This window comes from Manis pentadactyla, chromosome 2 (assembly GCF_030020395.1).
Source record: "Manis pentadactyla isolate mManPen7 chromosome 2, mManPen7.hap1, whole genome shotgun sequence".
Classification (NCBI taxonomy): Eukaryota; Metazoa; Chordata; class Mammalia; order Pholidota; family Manidae; genus Manis; species Manis pentadactyla.
The window spans coordinates 112,958,809-112,983,874 of NC_080020.1; the positions used below are offsets into that span (position 1 = coordinate 112,958,809).

General features: G+C 33.4%; 2 protein-coding genes across 4 annotated transcripts in view; one reads left to right on the forward strand and one right to left on the reverse strand.

Annotated features, from left to right (window-relative positions):
* The window catches only part of SKP2 (S-phase kinase associated protein 2), a 111,717-nt gene that overhangs the window by 40,154 nt on the left and 46,497 nt on the right, over nt 1–25,066 (reverse strand). The gene's annotated exons all lie outside the window — the stretch shown is intronic.
* The window catches only part of NADK2 (NAD kinase 2, mitochondrial), a 38,999-nt gene that overhangs the window by 6,581 nt on the left and 7,352 nt on the right, over nt 1–25,066 (forward strand). For 2 of the 3 annotated variants that reach the window (XM_057495785.1, XM_036932094.2), the window contains exons 2-8: nt 5,247–5,335; nt 6,197–6,285; nt 7,151–7,232; nt 11,385–11,468; nt 12,784–12,920; nt 17,517–17,595; nt 21,440–21,535. In XM_057495785.1, coding sequence (XP_057351768.1) covers nt 5,247–5,335; nt 6,197–6,285; nt 7,151–7,232; nt 11,385–11,468; nt 12,784–12,920; nt 17,517–17,595; nt 21,440–21,535 — 656 coding nt within the window. Of the gene's footprint in view, nt 1–5,246; nt 5,336–6,196; nt 6,286–7,150; nt 7,233–11,384; nt 11,469–12,783; nt 12,921–17,516; nt 17,596–20,061; nt 20,128–21,439; nt 21,536–25,066 lie in introns of all 3 variants that reach the window. The other variant, XM_036932093.2, reaches the window with a different exon arrangement.

The window sequence follows — 25,066 nt, forward strand, 5'->3', positions numbered from 1 at the left end:
AGTAATTATAAAAATAATGAACAGCTTTAAAAATGCTTCCTTACAATGTCATTATTGCCAACATTCAAGAAGTTTGATGACTGACTTAATTTAAGTCGTTACTTTAAAAAATTTACTTAGCTATCCATTCATTGAGCACCTGCTAAGTGCTGGGCATCCTACTAGGTTCTGTGGAATCAAAGGTGAGTAAAATTTCCAAATGTGTGGAGAAAATGCAGTATAGTAATTATTTACAAGTGTCTATGGGAATACAGAGAAGGGAGAAAAAAATTGGAGGAAGGGCAGAGATGAAGGGGGAAAAAGAAGGCCTTTGAATTTTTTCAACTTTTAAATAGACATTTTAGGGATCACTCAAAGTTTAGATTTTCAGTTACGAATTTCTACCATACCGAAAAGTTTCAAGTTAGACACCTGGGTATTCAACTACCTAGGCTTAACAGATACTCATGTTTGCCTTAGATATTTTTCAAGGAAATGTTATAGTTGAAGCCTTATCCTTCCAGCTTTTCCCCTTGCTGTCTCCCCAGAGGTAACCATGAGCCTGAAGTTGTTACATATATATATATATATATATATATATATATATATATACACACACACATATATATATACATGTCTTTCTCCTTTATGTTATACATTTATTAATATGACGTGTCCATAAAAAGTATAAAAAGTATAATATTATTTTCTGTTTCTTTAAGAAGTTATATCAATAATATAATTTTCTTTAGATTATTTGCCTGTTCTTTAGAAATTTGCTTTCTTTACTATTGGTTTTGAAACTCACCTATGTTGATATATGTTAATTCATTTTAACTGCTGTATAGTATTCCATTGTTTGGATAATTCGGTTGTTTCCAATTTTTATTCTATTTAAAAAAAGCTGCAATTGGAAGTACAAATAATTTTTTCGTAAGTATTGAATGACTTACCTGGTTCCCCCTGTTGACATTAGCACTTAACTTGGTAGACTTTTTACATTTTTGCCAATGTGAGGAGAGTGAAATGGTATCTTTTACTTTTAGGATATTTGAACTGAATATTAAGGATTAAGGAGGAAATTATATGTGAAAGGGAGAGAACAGTACTAGTAAGTGTACCTGTTTGCCAAGAAAGAGAACTCAAACATATTTGACTATAATCCCCAGTCAGAAAAATTTTATATCATTACTCAGTATATATATTTATATTTGAAATAAAAGATAGCATTGAACAATTTAGGCTTGTTACATGTAGTAGAGTTTATTATTCTCTTTAATAACAATATTGGTTGTTACCATTACATTGATGTGACCACCATTTTTAAGAGCAGCTTGAAAATCATTGCCCAAGAATTAAGTATATCAAAGCTAGACAGGTGTGCTGGACCTTGTAGAGGTGTTAACTGTCATGTGAAGGAGTTGGCTTTATCTCAGTCATTTTCAATTTGTTTTAGCAGTAGAATACCACCCTGCTCAGCCCTACTCTCTTTCCCCATAGGAAGTGACGGGGTCAGTTTTTCTGAGATGTCACCATCTTGGGACTAGAATAAAAACAAGCTTATGGTCATGGTATTTAGGTTGGGGTAATGGGAAATAAGACTTAAAAAAAAATTAGTTTAGAAATTCCAGAGGCAAACTATTGCATAAGCCCAGATACGAGTTGATTTTGTTCAGAACTCAAGCACTAGTAGCATGAATGTAATGGACAAAAGGAGACACAATTTACAGGTATAGTTATTGGACTTCACTGCTGGCTGGCTGTAGAGACTGAGTGAGAGGGAAGAATTACAGGGGATACCTGCATTTATTCTGTTGACTAGGTAATTGGAAGTGTTATTAACTGAGGAATTGTCTGAGGAACTATTTAGGGTTCACTGCACTAGGCCTGATCATATTAGGTGAATAGTTTACTTTCTAGCTGTTAATTAGGTGCTAGTAATCCTTAAAGGCAATTTTTTAGCCACACTTACTGTGCCATTTAGTTAATTAAGTGTGTATGTTTTTAAGAGTGTTTACATTATGCCTACTGAGTTTACGTACCAAACTGTCATTGTCACAAAAGCTTGTACATTTCTTATGTGTAAAATTTAAAAAGATCCATTTCTTTTCCTTACTGAACTTTAATGGAAATTACATAGAGTACAAAATACTTGCCCAACTGACAAATAAAATAAGTTTAAAAAATTTGTATTGGTAAAAATTTCAGGTTTGATCAAGTAAAAATATCTGTGATACTTTAATAAAAGTGTTTGGATCATTTAGAAAATAGCATACCTATCACATGTGACTTTAAGGTGGGTCAATTTCTGTCCATTCAGAATCCTCCTTTTTTTCTTTTATGTTCTGTTGTGATTGAACATTAGAGCTGCCGGAGGAGAAGTGTTGTTGGCTTTTGGAGATTTTGTATGAGAAACTCTATGGCTCCTACTGAAATGTGTCAGTCTATTGATCATTTAGATCACACTGTTTTTTCCAAATATCTGGGTGAATAATCTTAAAACATTTTTTAATGTAGACAAGAACTAAGAAGTTTTTAGAAAAAAATATTGACGATTTTGTTACTAATGCCTCATGTGTGGCATTGCAGAATTGAAAATTGTGTTGTAAATTTCAGTAATATCTATAATCTCTTAATTGTAAGACATTTCACAAAGAATTCATGTGTTCTTGTTTGATTAAAATGTTTTTAAATCTTTGAAGCCTTGTTATATTTAGAAGGGTAGCTAGAAATTCTTACAACCTTTGTGTATTAAAGAAGACTTTAAAAACCTTTGACAGCCAGTTTAATAGTGATTTAATACTTTCTAATTGATGCTTTTTATTAAGTAATTTTAAAAAGTATTTTATCTCATATCTGCCTAGTTTAGCTAGTCCATGCTAAAGAAACTTACTAGCCCAACCATCTAGGTCTTTAAAGAATAATTCATGTAAGAACTTGTATTCTCTAACGAAATGTGTTGAACATGAATTATTAGAAAATTAGTTTGCAAGAAGAAATTTGAGTGGGAACAAGAATTTATGAAATGACATTTCTGCTCCAATATTGAGTATTTTGACGCTAAATGAACTTGGTATTTAGACTTGGGATTAGTGTTGCTAGCAAAACTTATGCAATCAGGGACATTTGAAGTTTTTTGTTCTCCAAAATTATTTTCCACACAAATTCACCATCTCAAACCAGAGTTTCCTGATAGTCAAATGCTGAGCAATTTTAATTTCCTGGACTTGGCTGAGATTCAGGAAAAGCTTCCGAAACACTAGAGTAGAATTTACAGTGCCCATACAGTAGGTTTTATGTTCTTTATTTCTGGGTACATGTTCTATATTGTGCAAACCAAAAATTGGAAATAAATAAATAAAATCTGGATAGGGAATTGAAGTCTGAGGCCAGTTACCCTTCTGTTTTATTTTAGCAGTTTGGAAGCAGTACATTTGATGAAATTGTTCTGATGGCCTTATTGCACATTTGAATTAGTTTTCATTGTTCTTAGCAGTTTTCAGTGCCCCATTTAATATATTTGAGCTCAACTAATGTTTAAATGAGCAAAGTAGTAGGCACTCAAATATATGATGGACTAAATTTAATTTTTAGAGCTTAATTTCTAGCTGTGTAAAGTGTTCAGCTTCTGAAATGTGCTCATGAGAAGTAATGATTGTAAAAAATAATATACCCTGGTAACTAATCTGCTAGAAAATCAGGGGTTTGATACTGAGCATGTTAGTTTGAGATATCTGTTGGAAATTCACAGAAAGATGTCAAATACACAGTTGGGTGCATTCACTTGGAGCCTTAAAGATAGGCCAGAGTTAGAGATAGCAAATGGGAGTCATTGGTATCAGCATACAGCTCTCTTTAAAAGAAAGCTTTGACAGTAGAGATCCTCAGGGAGAGTAGAGAAGAAAAGCATTGTGATATTCACTTAGAGGTGATAAAAGCAGTTTTAGTTAATGTGTGGTTGGGTAATCATCTGGATGCTAATGTTATGTTCCTCTATATTCAGAAATTCTACTCTTTCAAACACGGTTTATGTTTGTTGGTTAAAATAAATGAAGGATTGTCTAATTATTACTTTGGTCACTGCTTTCCTTTAACAAAATATTCTTCAAAATATTCTTTCAAAATGTTCTTGACATTGGTTTGTTTTGTGAGTTAACATCTATGTGTTAATTTTCAAATAGTCAAATGCATCCTCAGCTCTTCTTCTGAGAAGCATACACTGAGATTATAGATTGAGGACAAAACCATTTTAAAACTGTTTAACCCAGTATTTATAAACCAAAAGGCTGGATATATAAGTATCAAAATGTTAATACAAATTATCCTGGGGGAATAAGGTTATATGTAATTTTAATTTTTTTGTACTATGTGATATATATATACCATGTTATTTGTATAACCTTTTAGGAAAAGTAAAATACATATTAAAAATATTGTCTAAAAATTGGTTTACTTTATAATTCAGTAATTAATGATTGAAAACAAAAAAATGTATTTAAGATTGTGTTTTGGACAGGTGCTTGAAAAACTTGAAAACAGGTACTTGAAAACAGGCAAGGTATAAGGGAATTTGGAGAAGGAAAGAAAATCACATTCTTTTTAATTCTAGCATTCACTCTAGTGGACAAATTTCCTACTTGATTAAGTGGATTTTCATTGAGGATATTTCTAAACTTTTCTTGCTACATCTCACTTTATGGGTAATTTAGAAGACATATTCTTAAAAGGAGAATATTAATGGTAAGATAGTGATGTTATAAAATGCCACTCCAATCACTTGGGAAAGATACTTTTTGGATATGTCTTTATATCTAAAAGTTATCTATTCTCAGGGAGCTAACAAGCCCTTTGTTTGCACTGCATAGGGTAAATTCCAAATAGAGTTCATAAATCTGAACACAGGAGAGCTGTTAATCAAAGTGGAACAAAGGTCATCTAATTGCTTTCTAAAATACTAATTTGGTCTTCAAGTAGCCATATGCAGTATGTTAAAAATTTCTCTTAAACATAAAACACTCAAGATGTAAAATATGCAGATTTTGAGATCCTGTTGACTATATGATTCAGGAACCTTAATGCTGTATTTTGTATTAAAACCAAATCACTGTTTTCTGAAATTAGACTTTCTAGTTCTGTTTAAACTTGTGTCACGGTAGTCATTAACATGTACCTTAAAAAGTAAAAACCCATTCTATTTTATATGGGCCTTTTAAAAAATGTTATATGTAATATCACTTAATAAGACAATTTGTTTTATTTTGGTACAGCTTGCATTGAAAGGCTCTAGCTACAGTGGACTGCTTGAACGACATCGTATTCACACACAAAATGTAGAGCATATTCTAGATAGTTTACGGTAAGTCTTGGGAATCCGTTCTTGTGTGGACTTTTGTATTCCAGACTTCCAATTTTTCTTTTTACTACCTGCTAATCCTTTAATAATTTAGTAAAGATTGCCGTTATAAAAACATTTTTAGAAAATTATATCATGGTGAATGGATCTGATTTACAGTGTTCCTAAGGAATGTTTATTGTATTTTGAAAATATCACAGGTTTTCAGTTATTTGGTCTGCCTGAGAAGTGCCTATTCTACAGTTACTTTTGTACACAGCAGGCTTCAACTGTATGTGTAATGGTTTTATTTTTTTAAACAATACTGGATTTTTAGAATGTCTAAAAATTATCATTATAGAAAGTTCAGTTAATTTAGGACTAAATGCAGTCAGTGAATAAGTTTATGTATAAGAGAATAAAATAATAAGAATAAGGTCATAGGAGAACAAATAGATAATAAGAGATAAATAAGAATCAGAGTTGAGACCGTGCAAATTAGAAAGTATTTTACTCTGTTTCTGGAACTGAGTATTTGTTGGATTTTAAAATAACAGCTATTCAGTTTTTTAAATTTTAAAAGTTATCTTTCAAGATATTTGTTTCCTGAGCCATTTTTGCATTAATGATTTTAGCATCAGAAGGAGTAGAGAAAATGAGATGAAATTCTAATCAGTTAATGTTTCTCTTTGTCAGGGGCTATAAGAGATGTTTTTAAAGCACATAGAGATTTGGAATAGTCATTAACTTTCAGTTTATTCATGTGCTTCCTTAGTTACAAAACAGATGTATTTATTTTAAATTTCCATTATAATTATCTTCCTCTCAGAAAATACACTCTTTTATGTTATTAGTTGAAATTTTATATTAACTTTACTTTTTTAGGAATGAGGGAATTGAGGTTCGTCTGGTCAAGAGGAGAGAATATGATGAAGAAACTGTTCGATGGGCAGATGCTGTCATAGCTGCAGGAGGTAATAGTTTTGCAGAGGTAGAGATGTTGGAATATAAATATGCCCTTTAATACATTTCCAAATACCATATGGTCTAGCTGTAATGAAGTCTTCAGAGTCCTACTGTAAGAAAAATTTTTGGTTTTTTAGAATCAGGTTTAAAAAGATCTGCTTAATATAATATTCCATTTTTGTAGTGAATGATGTTACTGTGAGGTTCTGGACATATATTTCTGTGTATATATTCAAGGTGTGCATTGAACTTCAAATATGATTCAAAAGTTCACTTGTAACTGTATTTTGGTTTAGTTATGCCAATCTTAAAAACAAAAGTTGAGATTGTTTAAGAGTTTAAAGAGAATTAGGTAAATTCCATCCTTTTCTGGCCCCAATATACTTAGACCTAAGTTTTTTATTAAATGAATGTTGTTTTCTAAAGTTCTTAAATGACAGCATCTGTTGGAGAAGAAAATCTGAAGTTGGATGCTTTGTTGGATATATTCTCATTTCAATAATTTCTGAATTTGGACTGATGTTAGGAGAGAAGGAAAGAGGATTGACTAATAGAAGTGATAGGATTAGAACAGTGGTTCCCAACTGGAGAACACCACTGGCATCTGGTGGGTACAGGCCAGGGATGCTGCCGAACATCCTGCAGTCCAAGACAGCCCCCCCACACAAAGACTCGTCTGGTCTACAGTGTCAATCTTGTCCATGTTGAGGAATCGTGGAGCTGACTGGGAGAGAGAGAAGGGATAGGATAGAAAGGAAGTGGAGTAGACTGTGGCAGTCAGCAGGTTGGGGTGGGGGTGTGACTGTTGAAAGTACTAATGTTCAAAATGATGTTAAAAATTGGTTTTGTAGTAAGTCTGGTTATGTCCTTCAGGTGATGGCACAATGCTTCTGGCAGCAAGTAAAGTCTTAGACAGACTTAAACCAGTTATTGGAGTAAACACTGATCCAGAACGGTAAGAGAAAACACATTGTTCGTTTGACTTTTTTTTTGAATGTTATACATACATTTATGTTTTGCTGTGCATAATATCTGTTATGATAAATTTTAAGATTTGGAAGCTCTTCTGTATTTTCTCCACCATAGTCACATTGTTGGGCTTTTTTTGCTACAGGGTGTTTACTGTAGTGCATAATGTTTAAGTGGAAGCACGGTGGCTCCTGACTATCATGAACATTAGAACCATGTTCCAAAAACATTTTGGAGGTGAAATGTAGGCATTGATCTCTACCTTCAGTAGAGTTCTTTTCTGTGTAATTGTTTTGAAGGATATAGCTCTTGTTTTTAGCTCAGGCATGAGAAATACATATCCATATAGTTGGCATTGGACAGCAAATTATGACATGGAACAGAGGGACAGAGAAGACCCAAGGACTGGACCCTGTTATCCTGACTTGCCAGAGACTTCCCCAGCTTTAGCACTGATAGTCGCATGCCCCAGGGAAACTGGGACAATTGGTCACCTTTACTATGACATACACGACTGCATTATCTGGCCCCTGACTATTCTGTGTTCTTATCTCCTGTTAACTTTTTCCCTTTCTTCATGCTATTCTAGCCTTACTCTCCTCTACTTCAGTGTATCCAGTGGCATTAAAAATGTAACATGTCTGCAAATGAACCCTTCTCCTTTCCCCTGCCTCACCACACTTAAGGAATGGAATCGTATTCTGTGCTGAAGATGTGACTACCTGTCCTGCCCCTCTTCCCCCTCGTCAAATTGGTCTCAGGATCGAGTTCTAAGTTCTAGGGATCCTACCTTTGAGTCCCATCTCTTGCCATCCTCACTGCTGTTAAACATAGCTCAGGCCTTAGAGTTTATTTAAATTACTGCAATTGCTTCCAGTCTTGCCCTTTCTAGCCCATCCTTTATACTTTGCTTGAATGTTCTTTCCAAAGTGTACATCTGATTGTATCCACTCCTTAATTAAAATCTTTTAGGGTTTCCCCATGACCTTCAGGATACATTGACAATTCCTTAACACAGTATATATGATCTTTCACCATCTGTTGCCTGTCTGCTTTCCTAGTTTCATAAATCCTCATTTACTCACAGGCTTTATACATTGTTCGGCTGAAAAAAAAAATTACTGAAGCCCCTCTAGGAACAGACTGGGGTCCTTCCTTAAAGCTATTCTTTATTTTGGAGTTGTATTCTGCCACCCCCCTCCCCAGTTTTATTGAGATATAATTGACATACAGTACTGTTTAAGTTTAAGAGGTACAGAGCTAATGACTTAATATACATATATTATGAAATGATTACCATAGTAAGTTTAGTTAACATTTGTCATCTCATGTAGATATAAAAAAGGGAAAAAACATTTTTCTCTTTGTGATAAGGACTCTTAGGATCTACTCTCTTAATAACTTCAAATATACCATAACATAGTGATCGTATTATACATTACATCCCCAGTAATCATAATTGGAAGTTTGTGTCTTTGAGCACCTTTATCCAGTTCTTCCACCCCACACCCTAAAGGCTGTTCTGAATGCACATGTAGTGGGGTGGGCATCTGCTAACACCATGGTTGGAGGCTCACATGTGAGGAGCTTTGTTGATTCTTAAGATGGCAGGATTTGAAAGAGTAAGTGGAAGGCCCATGTTCTTTTCATGTGCTTTTGTCTCGAGTGCCCTTATACCCCTACTCAGTTGTGTAGTTGTTGTTCATTCAAGACTGGTCCCTCTCCTGTCCTCTGACCATGATTCTCTGCACAGAGAGCACTTATCCCTTCATGTTTTCTGCTTGATTATTTGTCCCTTTCATTAGACTATAACTTCCTTGACTATAGGACTTTGTATTTTAATTTCTGTCACATATATAATCAGTAGGTAATAAACATTTGAAGTTAATGACAAATTAAATGATCTTAGTAAGCAGGGTTTTGATTCCAACCTAGATGAGTGAATATTCCCTGAGCATAAGTAATTGAGATCCTTGGTTCAGGAATTCTATTTGGTTGCCTTCACTGTTGATGCATGTGTATTTTAGAGCTTTCTTAGTGGCATATTTTTATATTATTAAAGAGATTACTTAACTTTAGTGATTATATTTTATACAGTTTGTTGAAATTTTCCTTTAAAAAGCTTAATGTTCATAACTTGGGATTTTGAAACTGGGAAACAGGCAGTGCTACTTCTCTAATTTCTATTAGAATAACAGATTTTAGAAATCCTTTGGTCTCTCACCTTCAGGCAGAAATGTAGTAAGCCTCTTAGCTTGTTGGCTAATTCAGATTGCTTGATGGTTTTTCTTACACACTGTCTTGCTTCACAATCCTTAAATAAGCCTAGAAGTTAATGTTCAACTTAAGTTTCTTCTCCTCTATATTAGTTACTAAATGCTGCATAACAAGTCATCCCCGAATTTACAGGCTTAAAACAATAATAGTCACTTATTTCCTCTCATGGTTTCTGTATATCAGGAATTGAGCAGCTTGACTGGGTGATTCTGGCTTGGGATTTCTTCTGAGGTTAGAGGCAGATGTCAGCAGGTTGCTCCAGGCATCTGAAAGTTTGACTTGGGCTGGAGGATACACTTCTAAGATGACTCACTCACATGGACTCATCTGGAGTTAATACATAATTTGTCTTTTCTGTATTCTGTACTTACTCTATTGAATCTGGTATATAATTATGACATTTGAATGTTTAATAATCAGAATGGGATGGAGGGCGTGTAGTAGCCAGCCTCCAAGGTAGCCTCCTAGTATTGACAGCTTTATGTGATTCCCTACTCTCTTCTATATTCAGTAAGGGCTGGCCTATGTGACCAACAGACTATGGTATGACAGTGTGTGTGTTCCAGGGCTGGGTCATAAATGGTATTGCAGCTTCTTTATTGGTCTCCTGGGTTGCTCATTCTGGGATACGTCAGCCACCGTGATGTGAGGAGACCCAAGCAGCATGGTGGAGCCTTACTTGGAGAGGAAGTGAAGCCTCTTGCCAACAGCTGCCTCCAGTTTGCCCGCCACGTGTGTGAACCACACTGAAAGTGATTCCTCCAGGCCAAGTCAAGTCTCCAGGTGCTTACAGCCGTAGCTGATATCTGACTATAACCTCATGAGAGATTCTTCTCTCTTAAGTGTTTTAGACCTGCAGTTGACCTCAGGAGGTATTGTACTGTCATTATTGTGGATACCTTTCATATACTTAGCACTGTGTAAAGTATTGTAGTGAATATAAAAACTAAAAAACAGGCCCTCTCTAAAGTTCTTAACCTCAGTGTTGACCTTCTCAGATACGGAAATTACTGACTAGTCATGACTTTGTACAAATCTTTTTTTGTGCTCTTCACACTTTTAAGTTAAATTACAGTTACTATCAAGAGTTTGTTTTGTCAAGTCTACTCTCAACCTTTCCTTCAAGATTGAAAGCATCTTCTGAATGATGATTAAGCTATCTGGACACCTTTTCTCATGTTAGGTACCTTATTAGTCTCTTATATTCCTATAGCAGCTTATAGGCAATTTCAATGTTGTAATTTGCAATTTTTAAAACTTTTCTGTCCTTCCATTCTAATGAAGCTCCTTCAAGGACTTCATCCTTACATATTTTTTGAATAAATAAAGCATTAAATTGGATTAAGCTGAGTTCTCTTTTAGTGACTAAGAATGTCTTAAATTACATTTTAGAGGAGATTTATAGCTCAAAGTACTTTCATATAAATAGTTTGATTTTTCAGAATAACCTTTAGAGATCAGTGGTTTTATAACCCTTTTAGAGATGAGGAAGGGGATGCAAAGTGACTTGCCCAAAGTTAATAGTTAAATAATTTAAAGGGAAGATGCAGACATCACAGTTCTATTAAATAATTTTGCAGGGTAATCAATCAGTGGCAAATTTGCTATTATTTTTTGTTTCACGGTGTAATGTGGAACCTGAAGTAGTATTGTGTATTAAGACATTAAAGCTAGATATAAACAATTTCTATTTGGTCTTTTTTTGTCCCTGTTTGGAAGTACAGAAAATTTTGTGGCAAAAAAAAAGAAGTATATAATATAAATTTAAGTTTTCTTATCTGATTTTTGTAGTTTAGTGACACCTTTTGAATTGTTTTTTTTTCTTCCCTTTATACCAATCCAAATCCCTTTTAAAATAAAGGTCTGAGGGTCATTTGTGTCTTCCTGTTCGATATACACATTCCTTCCCAGAAGCCCTACAGAAGTTCTATCGTGGTGAGTTCAGGTAGGAATTTCTTACTGTTTTTATATAAATATCTTAATAAATGTGTGTCAGTAAAAATGCTGTTATACAGAACAAATTAGCTTTGGATTAGTCCATAATTACAGTAGTAGCCAAACACATCATAGTTATTATCTCAGTCCACTGGAATTGTCTAGAGAAACCCTGACAGAGACCACCTGGCTTATAATGTAATTGCAATTAGAGCTTTTTTTCCTTCAGAGACATAGAGGGTCTGCTTTCTTAACCTTGTTACATATTCTTAGCAGTTTGGGAGAAGGACAGTTAAAACTGTTGGCTAAAATTGAATGTTCAGATACTCTTCAGATTTTATATTTTTTATCCTCATCTCCCATCCAGAATGACTGAGGGTTGGATTTACTCCAAACATGCTGAGATTCTTAGTATCTCAGTCTTAACATATTAAGTGTTTTGTAAGCAATGGGGTTGTTTTTTTCATATTTTTTTCACTTAATTTGTTCAGTGGTCAGACTGTCCTGAGAAAAGAAGGGTCAAGGGAGGAGTTGAGATGAAGTTGGCACATTATATTAGAGCCAGGTTGGACTGTTTTAATTCCTGATTTGGACTAGATTTTATAGTTTGAGAAAGCTTTTTTTTCTGGGTATTTGTAAGTTGTATTAAGTCTTGACTTCTGGAATCATCTAATTAATAATGATTCTAGTATGACTAATTTATAGCTACCAAGTGGGAGTATACTACTGTATACTTATCTAGCAGAATCTGTCTTGCTGGCTTTTTGTTGATACATCAGTTCTTTTTTTGAAATAATTTAAACCTGATTTCTTTTTTTCTTTACTTTTACCAAAAATGTTATTAGGTTATAATCTTAAATGTTATATTTGTTATTGTTTTTTTCCTTTTATTATTAAAAAAGTCACCACTACAGAATTCTAAGGGAGGGATTTTTCTCTAATCCAGCCACCTTAAGACAATATTATTTTAATTTCAGAGTTCTTTTTCTCTATATGTGTTACACTTTTTGTTGGGCAAAATACAACTATATCTAGCTCAGTATCTTAGGCTTAATGGATACTTGATAAAGAATTTAACTTTAATTCAAATTATTTAGGAGAGTTTGTGCAAATGCATAAGATATTTCCATTATGATTGAAAAGAGAAACATCTACATTTGTCTTTGAGCAGGATTCTGTGGGTTTCAAGTGTTTCTGGTAAAATTTTGTTAATAGAATAACTACTTTTTTAATACAGATTTTTTACTTTAGAGGAATTAGAATGTCTAATCCTTAGTTAACTCACTCTATTTTAACATAACTTGCTTTTTCTTCACTCTCCTAAGGTGGTTATGGAGGCAGCGAATCAGGCTGTACCTTGAAGGGACTGGCGTAAACCCCGTGCCTGTGGACCTTCACGAACAGCAACTAAGTTTGAATCAACATAGTAGAGCCTTCAACATTGAAAGAGTTCATGATGCAAGTAGGTGGACTGGAAATTATATGTGTTTGGGGCAATGTTCATAGTTCCTTTGATCTCTAATATAATCAGCTTGGGGATTTTAGTGCCACTGACAACACTTAAAAAATATAGTATTAAGAAAATACTACTTTAGGCATAAAATTTATTATTAGATACTGGATTAAGAAATACAGTTTATTTCTAGAAAAAATATTTTCTAGGACAGGTTGAAAACTGGTTGATTAGGGAAGGGTTATAAAGTGTCCAAAAGAATAGTTGATTTGAAAGAAAGATACTTGGTCTTAATCTTTGAAATGTTAAAAAGGAAAAAGCAGCAGAAATAAAATGAGCTAAATCTTTGGAAGATTTCATAAGAATTACACATTTGTATAGTTGTATTTAGGTACATTTACCATAGTTACTGATTAAAGCCTTGTTGGGAAATTTTGCATCCAAGCCTTAAAATTTGTTTCAAAAGTTTATGTTAGCTGCTAATAGAATATTAGCATAAGGTGATAGGCAGCTTTTTTGTTACAAGTGTTAAGGTGAATTCTGAGTTTTGAGCTAATTTTTTAATTATAATTTACACATATTTTCCCACTTTTTCCAGAAACTGTAAGACTTTCATGATGCAAGAAGATCCCAAGAAATATGCTAAATATCTGTGGACTGTATAAAAAGATATTTTTTCTCCTGTGTTTCATTTCTTGGCCAAGCTTACCAGGAAAAGCTACCTTTACATACGTGCTTTCTGTCTCTTAGAGCTTTTTTTCCTTCAGTGACCTAGAGGGTCTGCTTTCTTAACCTTGTTGTGGTACCTCATACTTATTTATGTTCATTTTTTCAGTTTTTCTTGGTGATTAATAGCTTTATAGTATTTTCCTAAACTATGTGTTCATGTCATGTTTCAAAGATGTTCCTTCTCCCTGAGGAAAAAAATAATTGATTCTAGAAATCTTTTAAGTAACTATATGCATATGATTTCCTGTTATTGCCTTTGAAAAACTATAGTAACTATTAAGTTACATTTTAAAATCTTACCTAGAAATTTTACTTTTTCCCTCAGCAAAAGAAGTGACTGTTACCACCAAAAAATGTTCAGGATTTGGCTCTTTTCACAAATAGTCTTATGGGGAAAATGTAGATTGGTATTCAGAGATTCATTGCTCAGATTCCTATTTCAGATTCACTGTTTTTAATATATATACTAAGTTAATATGTCATATACAGAAACAAAATTACATATTAACTAAGTAACATCCAGGATGTTTACCTCTAATTAATGGTAGTTCTAGAAAAAGAACAGAAAAAATGTTACAGAAAAAAATTCTCAAAACTTAGGCAGCAGTTTTTGAATTTAAAGGACTCACAAAGTACTTAGCATAATTAATGGAAAAAGGTTCCACACCAAGATGTGTCAGAATACTAGGGATAAAACAAAGCTCCTCTGGGCTTCTAGAGAGGAGGTGGTGGAGGTGGTAGTGATAGTGGTTATTTTATGGAGTAGGTCATTTTATGAAGAATCCGGAATAAGAATAGTTTCAAACTTTTCAATGGTAATACTGGAAATTGCTATACTTATAATCATTAATATTGTTATATGACATTTACCATGTTTAGGCACTATTTTAGAGGGATTTTTTGTTAGTGTTTTTTTTTTTTCTTTGATAGAAAACTTCATTTTCTGAGAAAAAATTTAAGAAGATTTCAAGATATGGCTCATATTTCCTATTTAAATTCTCTTCAAGTTGGCAGGAAACATTTCCTAGGAAGCTGCCATTTGGGATTTTTGAGTATAGGAGGAGCAGGTTTCAGACTATAAACATACCATGTTTGATCCCTGATTTAGCTAATTTAGAACAAAAGATTACAGAGAAAAAAAATTACATATTTTTTTAACTTCTCAGCTTAAAGGAATGCTATCTATTTTATGTAGTGTAATCTATCCATATTTATGTACAAGTTAGGAAGAATTCATTTTTATTACCTGTATACCCTCAAGGGAAGGTGGAATTGGTTTATTATTATTTTTAAAAATTTAATCACATAAACTACCTTTCTTATTTGTAAGCTTGGTTGTATTAATTTGATTAAGGGAATTGATTTGATAAACATTCCCAGAAACTCAGTGGCTCAGTGTAATGAAGGTTTATTTCTAGCTCATCTCACTGACCAAGGAGTGTTGAGGAACTTCTAAAAGAGAGGCTACCTACCATCTTTTAAGGCCTCTGAGTCTTCTACTGGATCCTGTGTAGCTTGTGAGGAGAAGACTGAGAACATGGAGGATCTTCAGAGAAATTTTAGGAACTGGAACTTTTCGCTACTTTTACTCATATTCTGTTCATTGGCCATTACTAGTCCCATGAGTACACCCAATGCTAGTATACCTGGAAACATAGTCTAGTAGTATGACAGTGTGAGAGAAATAGCCCCTGTCACTAGTGTAACAATTACATATTTAAAAATATAAATTATAATTAATTTTATCATCTTTTTTTTTATGGATAGAAAATTGTTAGTTGGTTTTGAGCCCATCTTTTCATGTCCTTATTGAAGTTATAAATGAACTGTTTTGTGATTAGATAATGTTTGGTGGTCATTTAGCATGAAGGAAAATGTAAGCAGAATTAAGATGATTAATGAGATTTGAAGCAATTTTACTTATTCTCTTCTTTGACAAAGGATGTCAGGTGAAATACAGCAAGCACACATAATAAAAGTGCCAAGTTTGGTGAGAATTCCTATTTATTAGTAGTGAGTACCTACTTATTAGTTGAGCATTTGTGGAAAATCTGGGGAGATGTAAAACAAATACCATTAGTAATCACCTTATATAAATAAAAATTTAAACAAATTTTAGCCTTTTACATTGATAAAACTGTCAGACATGAGGATGTGACTATATCTAGTACCAAACTGAGACAGTTTCAGAAGTTATGTTTTCAGTCTTAAATGCAGCTAGATATGATTAAGCGCATCAAATTTTTTATTATTCCTTTTTGTGGTGTTCTTTCTACTATGCAATGGAACTGATAATGTCAACTTGTTATACAGTTTAGTCAAATAACAAGTTTTCAAAGGGTTTTAGGCATAGTAATAACGTTATATTTGAAAAAATAGTTGGGTCCCCTTTAAAAGGTTATAATCCAAAAGAAGCGAGATGCATGTAATTAATGTTCAATAAACTTTTAAATAGAAGAACATAATCAGGCTCGCAAGTCAGAGGAGAGTATTAAATCAGTGGTTGTGTTGGTGGTAAGTTTTAGTATATTAAGAGTCTGTGTATTGGATATCTATTGCCACATAACACATTACTCCAAAATTTATCTCTTAAAACTTAAATATGATTTCACAGAGATTGTGAAGGTCAAGAATCCAGGAGCATCTTAGCTTGTTAGTTGTGGTTTGGGGCCATTCAGGAAGTTAATAGTTAAGCTTGTTGCAGGGACACCAGTATTTGAAGACATGACTGAAGAGCTGCTTTCCAGGTCATCATCACATGGCTGTTAGCAGGAGGCCTCAGTTCCTCACTGTGTTGGCTTTTCCATGGGATTGCTCATTAAATATCTCCCCTCAAAGCAAGTGAACTGAGATTGCAACCAAGGCACAAGCCAGGGTATCCTTTGTAACCAAATCTCAGAAGTGACATACCATCACTTCTGCCATACACTGGTCAAGTCACATAGACCAATCCTGGTATAACTGGAGAGGAGAGATACACAGTGATATGAATACCAGGAGGCAGGAATCGCTGGGGACCATTCCTGGGGCTAGCTACCACAATTGGGGTGCACTTTCAAGGAGAAAGTATGGAGAGACAGAAAAGGGAATGTTTCCAATGTGCCACTCAGTGGGAGGTACTTGGGTGTGATGAATCTGTTGTTGGTGACAGTAAGAAAAGATAGGCTTGGCATTTCCAGTTGGAGACTAATAAAAGATAAAAAGTAAAAGAAACCATTTGAAGGTGACAATCACCTGTTTGATTGATTCAGAAAACAGTGGGAATCCTTTGGAGGATTTTGTGTGATGGTAGTGATGTTTAAATAATCAAGGAAGATTACTTCAGCTGTGCAAACAGTCTTCTAGTGTAAAAAAAGGAAAGACATTTTTTAGGAGTCATGAAAGGAGATGCAGTGTTCCTCCAGTGTTGCTGTTGCTTAAAAAACACTCTTGAGGTTTTCTATTTGAAAAAAAATCCCATCTCTGTCATAAATGATTTTGTTTCCAACATGAGCCATGGATGTGATTTGCCATTTAAATCCAAAATGACTTTTCTTTGGAAGTACTTGATCATTTCCACTTCTGAAGCTTCCAGAGTAAAACTAAATGTGACAATAAGAATCTTATGAGATGAATATGTATATTTCATCACTCTTGAAAAATTGTTTCAAGAATAATTAAGGTTTATTTAGGAGAAACAGGCTTCATTATAACTATTTTAGATGACTTTGAGGTTTATATTATGAATACTTTAAATAACATTTAATTTGTATGTTAATATTAAGGTATAGATTCTATTAAAACAAAAATAAGAATAAATATTTTATAAAATTTTTGTCATAACATTTCTCAAACTTAAAGAGCTGTCTTGATTTTTTTTTTTTTCATTAACTGCAGGATCTGAGATTTCTGGACCCCAGCTTTTGCCAGTGAGAGCACTAAATGAAGTCTTCATTGGAGAGAGTCTATCATCAAGGTATCTTTAAATCTGTGCTCTTGAGCTTGGAATTGAATTTTTAGTGCTTTTTAGATATTTACTCAATTTCTATAGCTTAAGATTAATAAATAGTTAATACTGTATAAGTAATAGAAATGAATTATTTAATAAAATATTTCCAGAACTTTCATACACATCAATCATGTTTAGAGGAAAGAAGGTTCTATAACCAAAAAAATTTGTGAAATCCTAGGTTAAATAAAGGTATTCAGGTTTCTTTACTGGAGTGTTTCTCAGAACCTTTAATCTATCATACGGTTCTGTAGCTTTATAAATGTTTACGAGAATGATATTCTAGGCATACATTTGCAGTTGATAATAAAACTTTTCGAGAACTTCATATTAAAACTTCCCTATTAATTGTCTTAATAATGTCCTTTAAGTTTGCTTATTTTTCTCCAGGATTTAATTTAGCATCCCACAATGCATTTGGCCATCATGGCTCTTTAGTTAATTAAGAACAGTTCCTTAGCCCACCCCCGTTTTGTCATTTATGATATTGATATTTTTGAATGGCCTAAGCCACATGGTTTGTAGAATACCCCTTAGGTTAGATTTGTATGATTTTTTTCCTGCATGTTAAGATTCAGAGCAGTACTTTTGGTAGAAATACTACATAGGTGGCAATTGTCCTCCTTAGTGCAACATCATAAGGCAAGTATATGGAGGTTTATAACCATTTAAGATTTGAAACCATTAGTAGCAAAACTTAAGGTTAGTAAAGTTCTTCATTAGGAATATAAAGAAAGAGTATGTATTTTATTACTGATGAAATCTTTTCTGAGGGGGTGTTGAATATAACTTGGGCTAAATTGTCAGAATTTTTTGACAAAACTTTTTGTGCGACATTAGTTACCTGTTAAAAAGTGACTGCCATAATGTAAAGCTAATTTAATTGTTGATAGTACTTTAGAACTTGCCTTACTTCTCATTTTTGTAGATCTAAGAAAATTAGGCATGAAAGATTAGAGATGCACCTCTGTCCCATTTTCCTGCTACCAAACCATGTGACCCTTTGAGGGTCATGTAGTTGATTCCCTAGTTTACTGAGAGTTCCATATATTCTGAAATTCTGTTACTGTTGTAAGTCGTATCCTTTCATAAGTTTAATTACTGTGAGAAGTTTGTCTTAATTAAAAAGTATCCACATTTTAGCTAATGACTTAGCTTACATAGTACTGAAAGTAACAAAGCCTGATTCACAGAATAATTTGAACTATCTTTGAGTTGTTGTAATTATTTTAATGTAATTTGTATTTATTCAATAAAAATATATTGTGCACCTGCTATGTGTAATATGGAAGTCACTAGGAATGTAAAGATAAGACAAAGATAGTGGTATCTTCATTTTTTGGAGGGTAGTAAAATATATAATTTAAAAAATTATTGAAAGTAAATCTTATTCAAAGGAATCAAATATATTCTTTAAAGAACTTAAAAAAGTATAAAAACATTTAATGTAGTAAGACAATATAAGGTTTTTTCTTTTGCTACATAGCAAGTTTGAAGCAATAAGAAAGTGAATAATGGATACTTCTAAGTGATAGAAGAGAGGGAAGAAAATATAACTAATTTGTGATATAATCTAGTTATTTCTTAAGATGTAAGACAGAGAAGAGAGTAATAACTTTGAATGAGATTGGAGAAAGTATACATTAAATAGATGACATAAGGTAAAAAATTTTGTGAGTTTACAGTAAGCCAATTAATGGCTTATATTACTCTGTATATTTTAAAGGTTGTAGCTTCTGAGAGCCTCTACTGGTGTTGACTTATAATTTGTACTTACTGAAAATTAACTTATAAAAAGAAGAAAATGGATTGATTAATAAACTTCTGGGTATCTGGTGAAGTTGCATTAGGAGATTATAGGTGAATGCTTTTATTTTCTGTGGCAGTAGTGATTTGGTTGGTTTATCTCCTAAATAATATCTGATGCTGCTTCTTTTTGTGTTCTTTGATGCCTCACCTTGTATCTTTACTAAGATAAGGACAGCAATGGGTTGGCTTCTGATGCTATTGAAAAAGGTTTCGCTCTTGGAGGTACTAGAACATTTTAAAGATTCTATGACAAACTCTTAGAAGGGAAATGAACACTTATTGGATATCTGCTATATGTCAGGCTTTTTGTATTTTGTGTATATAATCATATTTAATGCTCATCCCAACCCTATGAGAAAGGTAGTTGTAATTTATCATAAAAAATTGAGATTTGGATAGTTCAAATAATTTGCCCAAGATTATATAGTTAGTGTCAGAACTGTCATATAAGGCCAGTATTTCTGATTACAGATCCTGTATTGAGGCTTCACTCCTGAAAACTTAAGTGCTTTGCTTGGAAAATAAGAAGTGCAGCAATATTATTCCTGCCTCATTTATAATGTTCTTAGATTTAAGAACATTTTAAAAGCCCAATTTTTTTTTCTCCTATTTGTTCTAACCTAGAATGTCTTATTCTTGGGCTGTAGCAGTGGACAATTTAAGAAGAAGTATACCCACTCTAAGGGGACTGTGAGTTTTATTGCTGCCTTAAAAAATAATTTCCCTGAAACAAAAATTTTATGAGTTGACTAATCATGATAAACCTGCATGTGAGAATGACACTAAATTTGCTCATTGTTTTGGGCTCAACATCTCTCACCTGATTATTCTTTTCTTCCTCTCCACTTCTGCTTCACTTCTCTCCCTACTTAACCTCTAATCTTTTTTGTGTCTGTGATTCTCGCATAATAGCTGCTGCCATTCCTATAGGTTTGGCTGGCCTGTCTGTATATAATAGACTCCTAATGTGCCTAAAATCCCTAATTGTCTAGGAAGACATAACAAAGCTATGAAATACATTAAATGTGAATATCTTTTATTTTTATGAAGAATGCTGTCTTAAGAGAAAAAATTAAAAGTTGTCATATAAATCCTTAACAGATGGACAGCTTGGCAGGAGAAGGTGAAAGGGTACAACAAGAGATAAATTATCCATTGAATGTTAGTGTTTGTAAGCACGTATAATAATGTCATTTTGAAAAGCTATATTTTATTATTTATCTTAACTTTTTTATTTACTGGAGAAAATAAATGCAGTGTTGATCAGTGACACTACTATTTTAAGGTATAGTTTACTAAGTAGGCTTTTACATGCTTCAAAAGATTTTTTGAATCATTGCAAATCATTTAGATACTCATGAGTTAAAGAATAGTGTCATTTTTGCTGATGTAAGAAAAATATTTTATTTCATACTTATGAAATACTCTTAGAAACAGAAATCTTTAAAGAATTAATATTTCTAGTTTTGTCCACTAATCTAGTACAGGGTGAGAATTTTCTTTAGAACTTTATTATCTCTGTTAGCTTACCATCAATTCAAAAGGCACATAGTGTGTAATTTAAGAAACAAGAGTATAGAAGCAACTATTGATAGCTTGAAAGATTAGATAGACTTAGATATGTCAGGGACTAGCTACCAAGAGTGAAACTCACCTAAGAATGGTATTTTCTTTTTGAATTCTAAAATAAAGCTCTGTATTGTTAGTCCATAAAAGCAGTAGAAGCAATCTTAGGTTAAAATTTGTAAGAAGCCCCTGTTTGAAATGTTAAAGTAATAGAAAGGAGCATAGAGATCAGAGAGGGATGCAGATATATGGACATTTAAAAAAATGTATTCACCTAATCATTATTAAAGTTAGCATTGTGGTATGTTGCTCACTGAGTCAGGTATGTCTAAGTCAAGCTGGCCTACTTAGATTTCATCAGTTCTGAAAAAGACTATGTCTTATTTACTGTGAGCCATAAATTCAGCAAATCCAGTTTTATATTCTCAATTCATAGGGCATCCTACTATGAGATTTCAGTTGATGATGGTCCATGGGAAAAACAGAAGAGTTCAGGGCTCAATTTGTGTACTGGAACAGGATCAAAGGCGTGGTGAGTAACTTGTGATGTTCCTTATCAACTTTTGTGAAATACTTTTTAAGTAATATAAGTTACTTGATAATAAATACTGGTATACCTAAGGCCTCAAATATGCAAGAGGTAACCTGCTGTTATGTTGGTTGGCTTAGTTTCTGGTTTACTTATTGATTGAGTCCACAAGTCCTGCCCTGACTTAGATTATGGTCATTATTTGGTCATAATTTAGCCTATTGCCCTAGGTTTATAAAGAGAAAAAAGAAAATGTTTTGGGTACCATATTTTTTTTTAATGAAGAATATTTTAAGTAATAATAGAGAAAGAAAAACAAGTACAATAACAACAAAAAATATGCTGGAGGCTAGTGTATAAAAGGCCTAAGTGGAGATAATCTGGGATATCCCATATCTTGTTTACCTGATAACCTCCTCCTGGGTAATCTCTTCAACTTCAAATTCAACACATTGAAAACTGAATTTATTATCTTCAGTTTTTCTTTTGTGGTTCTTTGTATTACTTAATTATCACTTACTGTTTACCCTGAGTTCATGCTCCTGAGAAAAAACATTTCTTCTCAAAACCTTGCTCTTACCTTTGAGTTTCCCTTTTCTTTCCTCTATATATACCAGCCTCTATCCTGTCAGCTGCATTTCTGAAGTCCTTGTCCCTCTTTCTCAGTTTTTGCTGCTATTTGTTTTGTTCAGGCCCCCATCTTCCAAGTGATTATTCTTTGTGCCTTACCATTTATTCTTCAGGTTGCTATCCACACTGGAAACAGGGTAGTATGACTAAAAATGTAGGTAAACCTGATTATATATCCCTTCTATGCTTTAAACTTTCACTATATTCAGATTATGTAGCCTGTCATAGAAGGCCCTTTAAATATGACTGAAGGTCCCTTGCCAGCCTGTTGCTGCCCTTACCCTAACCCATCAGCCCACTGGAGACGTTGCAGGCTACTTGCAATTCTCAGCACAAGCCATGTTCTTTCTGGGCTTTTTATTTTTGCTCAATGCAACTTCCTCCTGAATTGAATGCCTGAACACTTTTTACTTTCCATACACTGGCTGAAAAACCCACTCTGCAAATGTCATTCCTTGTAGGAAATCTTTACCAGGACCTAGTTCCCTTCATGAGTATAATTAATCCCCTTTTTGTCCTCCCCCAGCATTTTCTCCTCATGCCACTATCATAGCACTTACCACATTATTATCTAATAAGCTAATATCCAGCTAGTTTAAGCAACTTGAGGCATTTGGAATGGTGACTGGTATTTTTTTTTCCCCTACTTAATTTTTTGTGTGCATAGCACAGTATCTTAATCTATATTCACTCAAATATTTTTTGAATAAATGCTTACAAATGGTGTTAAGACAGTGCTTATCAAACTGTAATTTTAAGTTGGATTGTATAAAATTGAGCTTTATTGTCCATTTTTTCAGCATAACTTTTTAAAACTTTTTATTGTGGAAAATTTTAAATATATACTTACATATCCATTAGCCAGTTAGAGTAATTATCAACTCATGCCCATTCTTGTTTCCCCTATTATCCACCATCTCCTTTGATCCCATATTATTTTGAAGTAATTTTGAGACATCATATCATTTCATTCATAAATACTGAATAATTTCCAATCCTTTATTAAAAATCCTAGTCTTAGCCAAATAAGTGACACTTTGGAAAAAAATTGTAAGTATCATTTTAAAAGATTTGTTATTTCATTTTCCTGAGGGCCAGTGAAATGGACATTTCTAAAATGACTTTTCTAAAAATTGTTTGAAAAATACATTTAGTCATCTAATACGTTATAAAATTATTTTGTAACCATCTCATAAATGGATAACATTACAGTTAACACCTTTAATTTATTATAACACCTTTCCTGTTCAACATGGTGTGTAACTTTTTGAAAACTGCCTGCGAATTAGAAATAGTTTCCCAGATCCTTTCCCTTTTCTTCTTTCAGTTTTCTCATCTCCCTCAAAATGGGCAAAGAGGTGTAACTGAAAAGAGTTCTGGTCTGGAAGTTAAGAGACCCGGCTAAACTACTAACTAGCTATGTAATTTTCTATGTGTTTCCTTTTCTGCGAAACAAGGGAAATAGAACAGATAAAATAAGATTACTTTCTCTTCTGAACTTCTGATTGTGTAGGTTATATTTTATGCACTGTAATGCACGCTAACAGTTATTTAGTCCCTGTTTCTTTGCATATACTGTGGTAGGTGCTTTTTGAACAGTCTAGAGCCCTTGAAGAAATTCTGTAAGAAAGTAATAGTATCCCTGTTCATAAAGGAAGACACTGAGGTTTAGCAGGGATGAATCGTTAGGGTGAGGCCACACAGCTAATAAGTGTCAGAACCTGGACACAAGAACAGGTGTGCCTGACCACAAAACCAAGGCCTTGTTCATGACCAGCTTTTAAATGTAGGGGGTAGGGTTGGGGGGAGGATATCTATAGAAGCCACACAGTTGAAAGGTGAGTCACTAGGTTGTATTGAAGAATTACCAAGGTAAACTTGCTCATCTTGGTGAAACAGTGCTTATGCTAAAGGCAGTGGGCTTTGACTTCTGCCTTGGGGTGTGTGTATGTGTGAGATTTTGATAGTTCTCAACCTTTCAGTAGTTAGAAGAGCATAAAGAATAAGAGCTATTATGCTTATAAAGTAGTCCCCCTCTCCCCTGCCAAGTACCTTATAGTTGAATCCTGTGTTGATGTTGTCTTTGATTAAGTATGGCTTGGATTAGAATTTCAGTCTTCTCTGTGTTGCTTATTAAAGTCTCCTGTGCTTTGGTACAGCTCTCTCACTAGCTATATCCTGACCTTGACACCTTTGTTATTCAGTCTCTTTTCTTCTCTACTCAGCCCTATATAACTTGTTGGCTTCCAACATACTCTATCCACCTCCTTCCCATTACTGAAAATTTAAGGCGTCATACTTAAATTTAAATGGATCATTTAAAGAAATACACATTAAAAATATGTTGAATAGTACAAAAGGTTATACAATGAAAGGCTAGTCTCTAATTCATATTTCTAATTTCTAGTACATTTCATATTTCTAGTACTAATCTCCAGACCCACCCATCATATATAATTGTTTTTTTTCTCATATAAATAAGTAAGGGAAGAAACATACACACATTATGCCTTTGGTTTTTTAATTTAACATACTGGTTATCTTTCCATATTAGTAAATATAGTTCTATTTTATTCTTTTAATTTCTACATTGCACTCTGCTGAGTAGCTATATTCAGCCAGATCCAATGGATATATATTTGAGCAATTTTGTTATTATAAACAATGCTTCAGTAAATGTACTTGTGTCTTTATATAATACATGTGCCAAGTATATTATAGATAAATACGGAGATCAAAGACTATGTTCATTTGAATTTTTAATAGTGCAAAATTCCCCTCCAACTGCAACTTCTATAATCCTATCATTGTATGAGATTATTTCTTTTCCTGTATTCATGCCAATATATTATTTATCAGTTTTTAATTCTTACAAATCTGAGAAAAATGTTTTAATTTGCATTT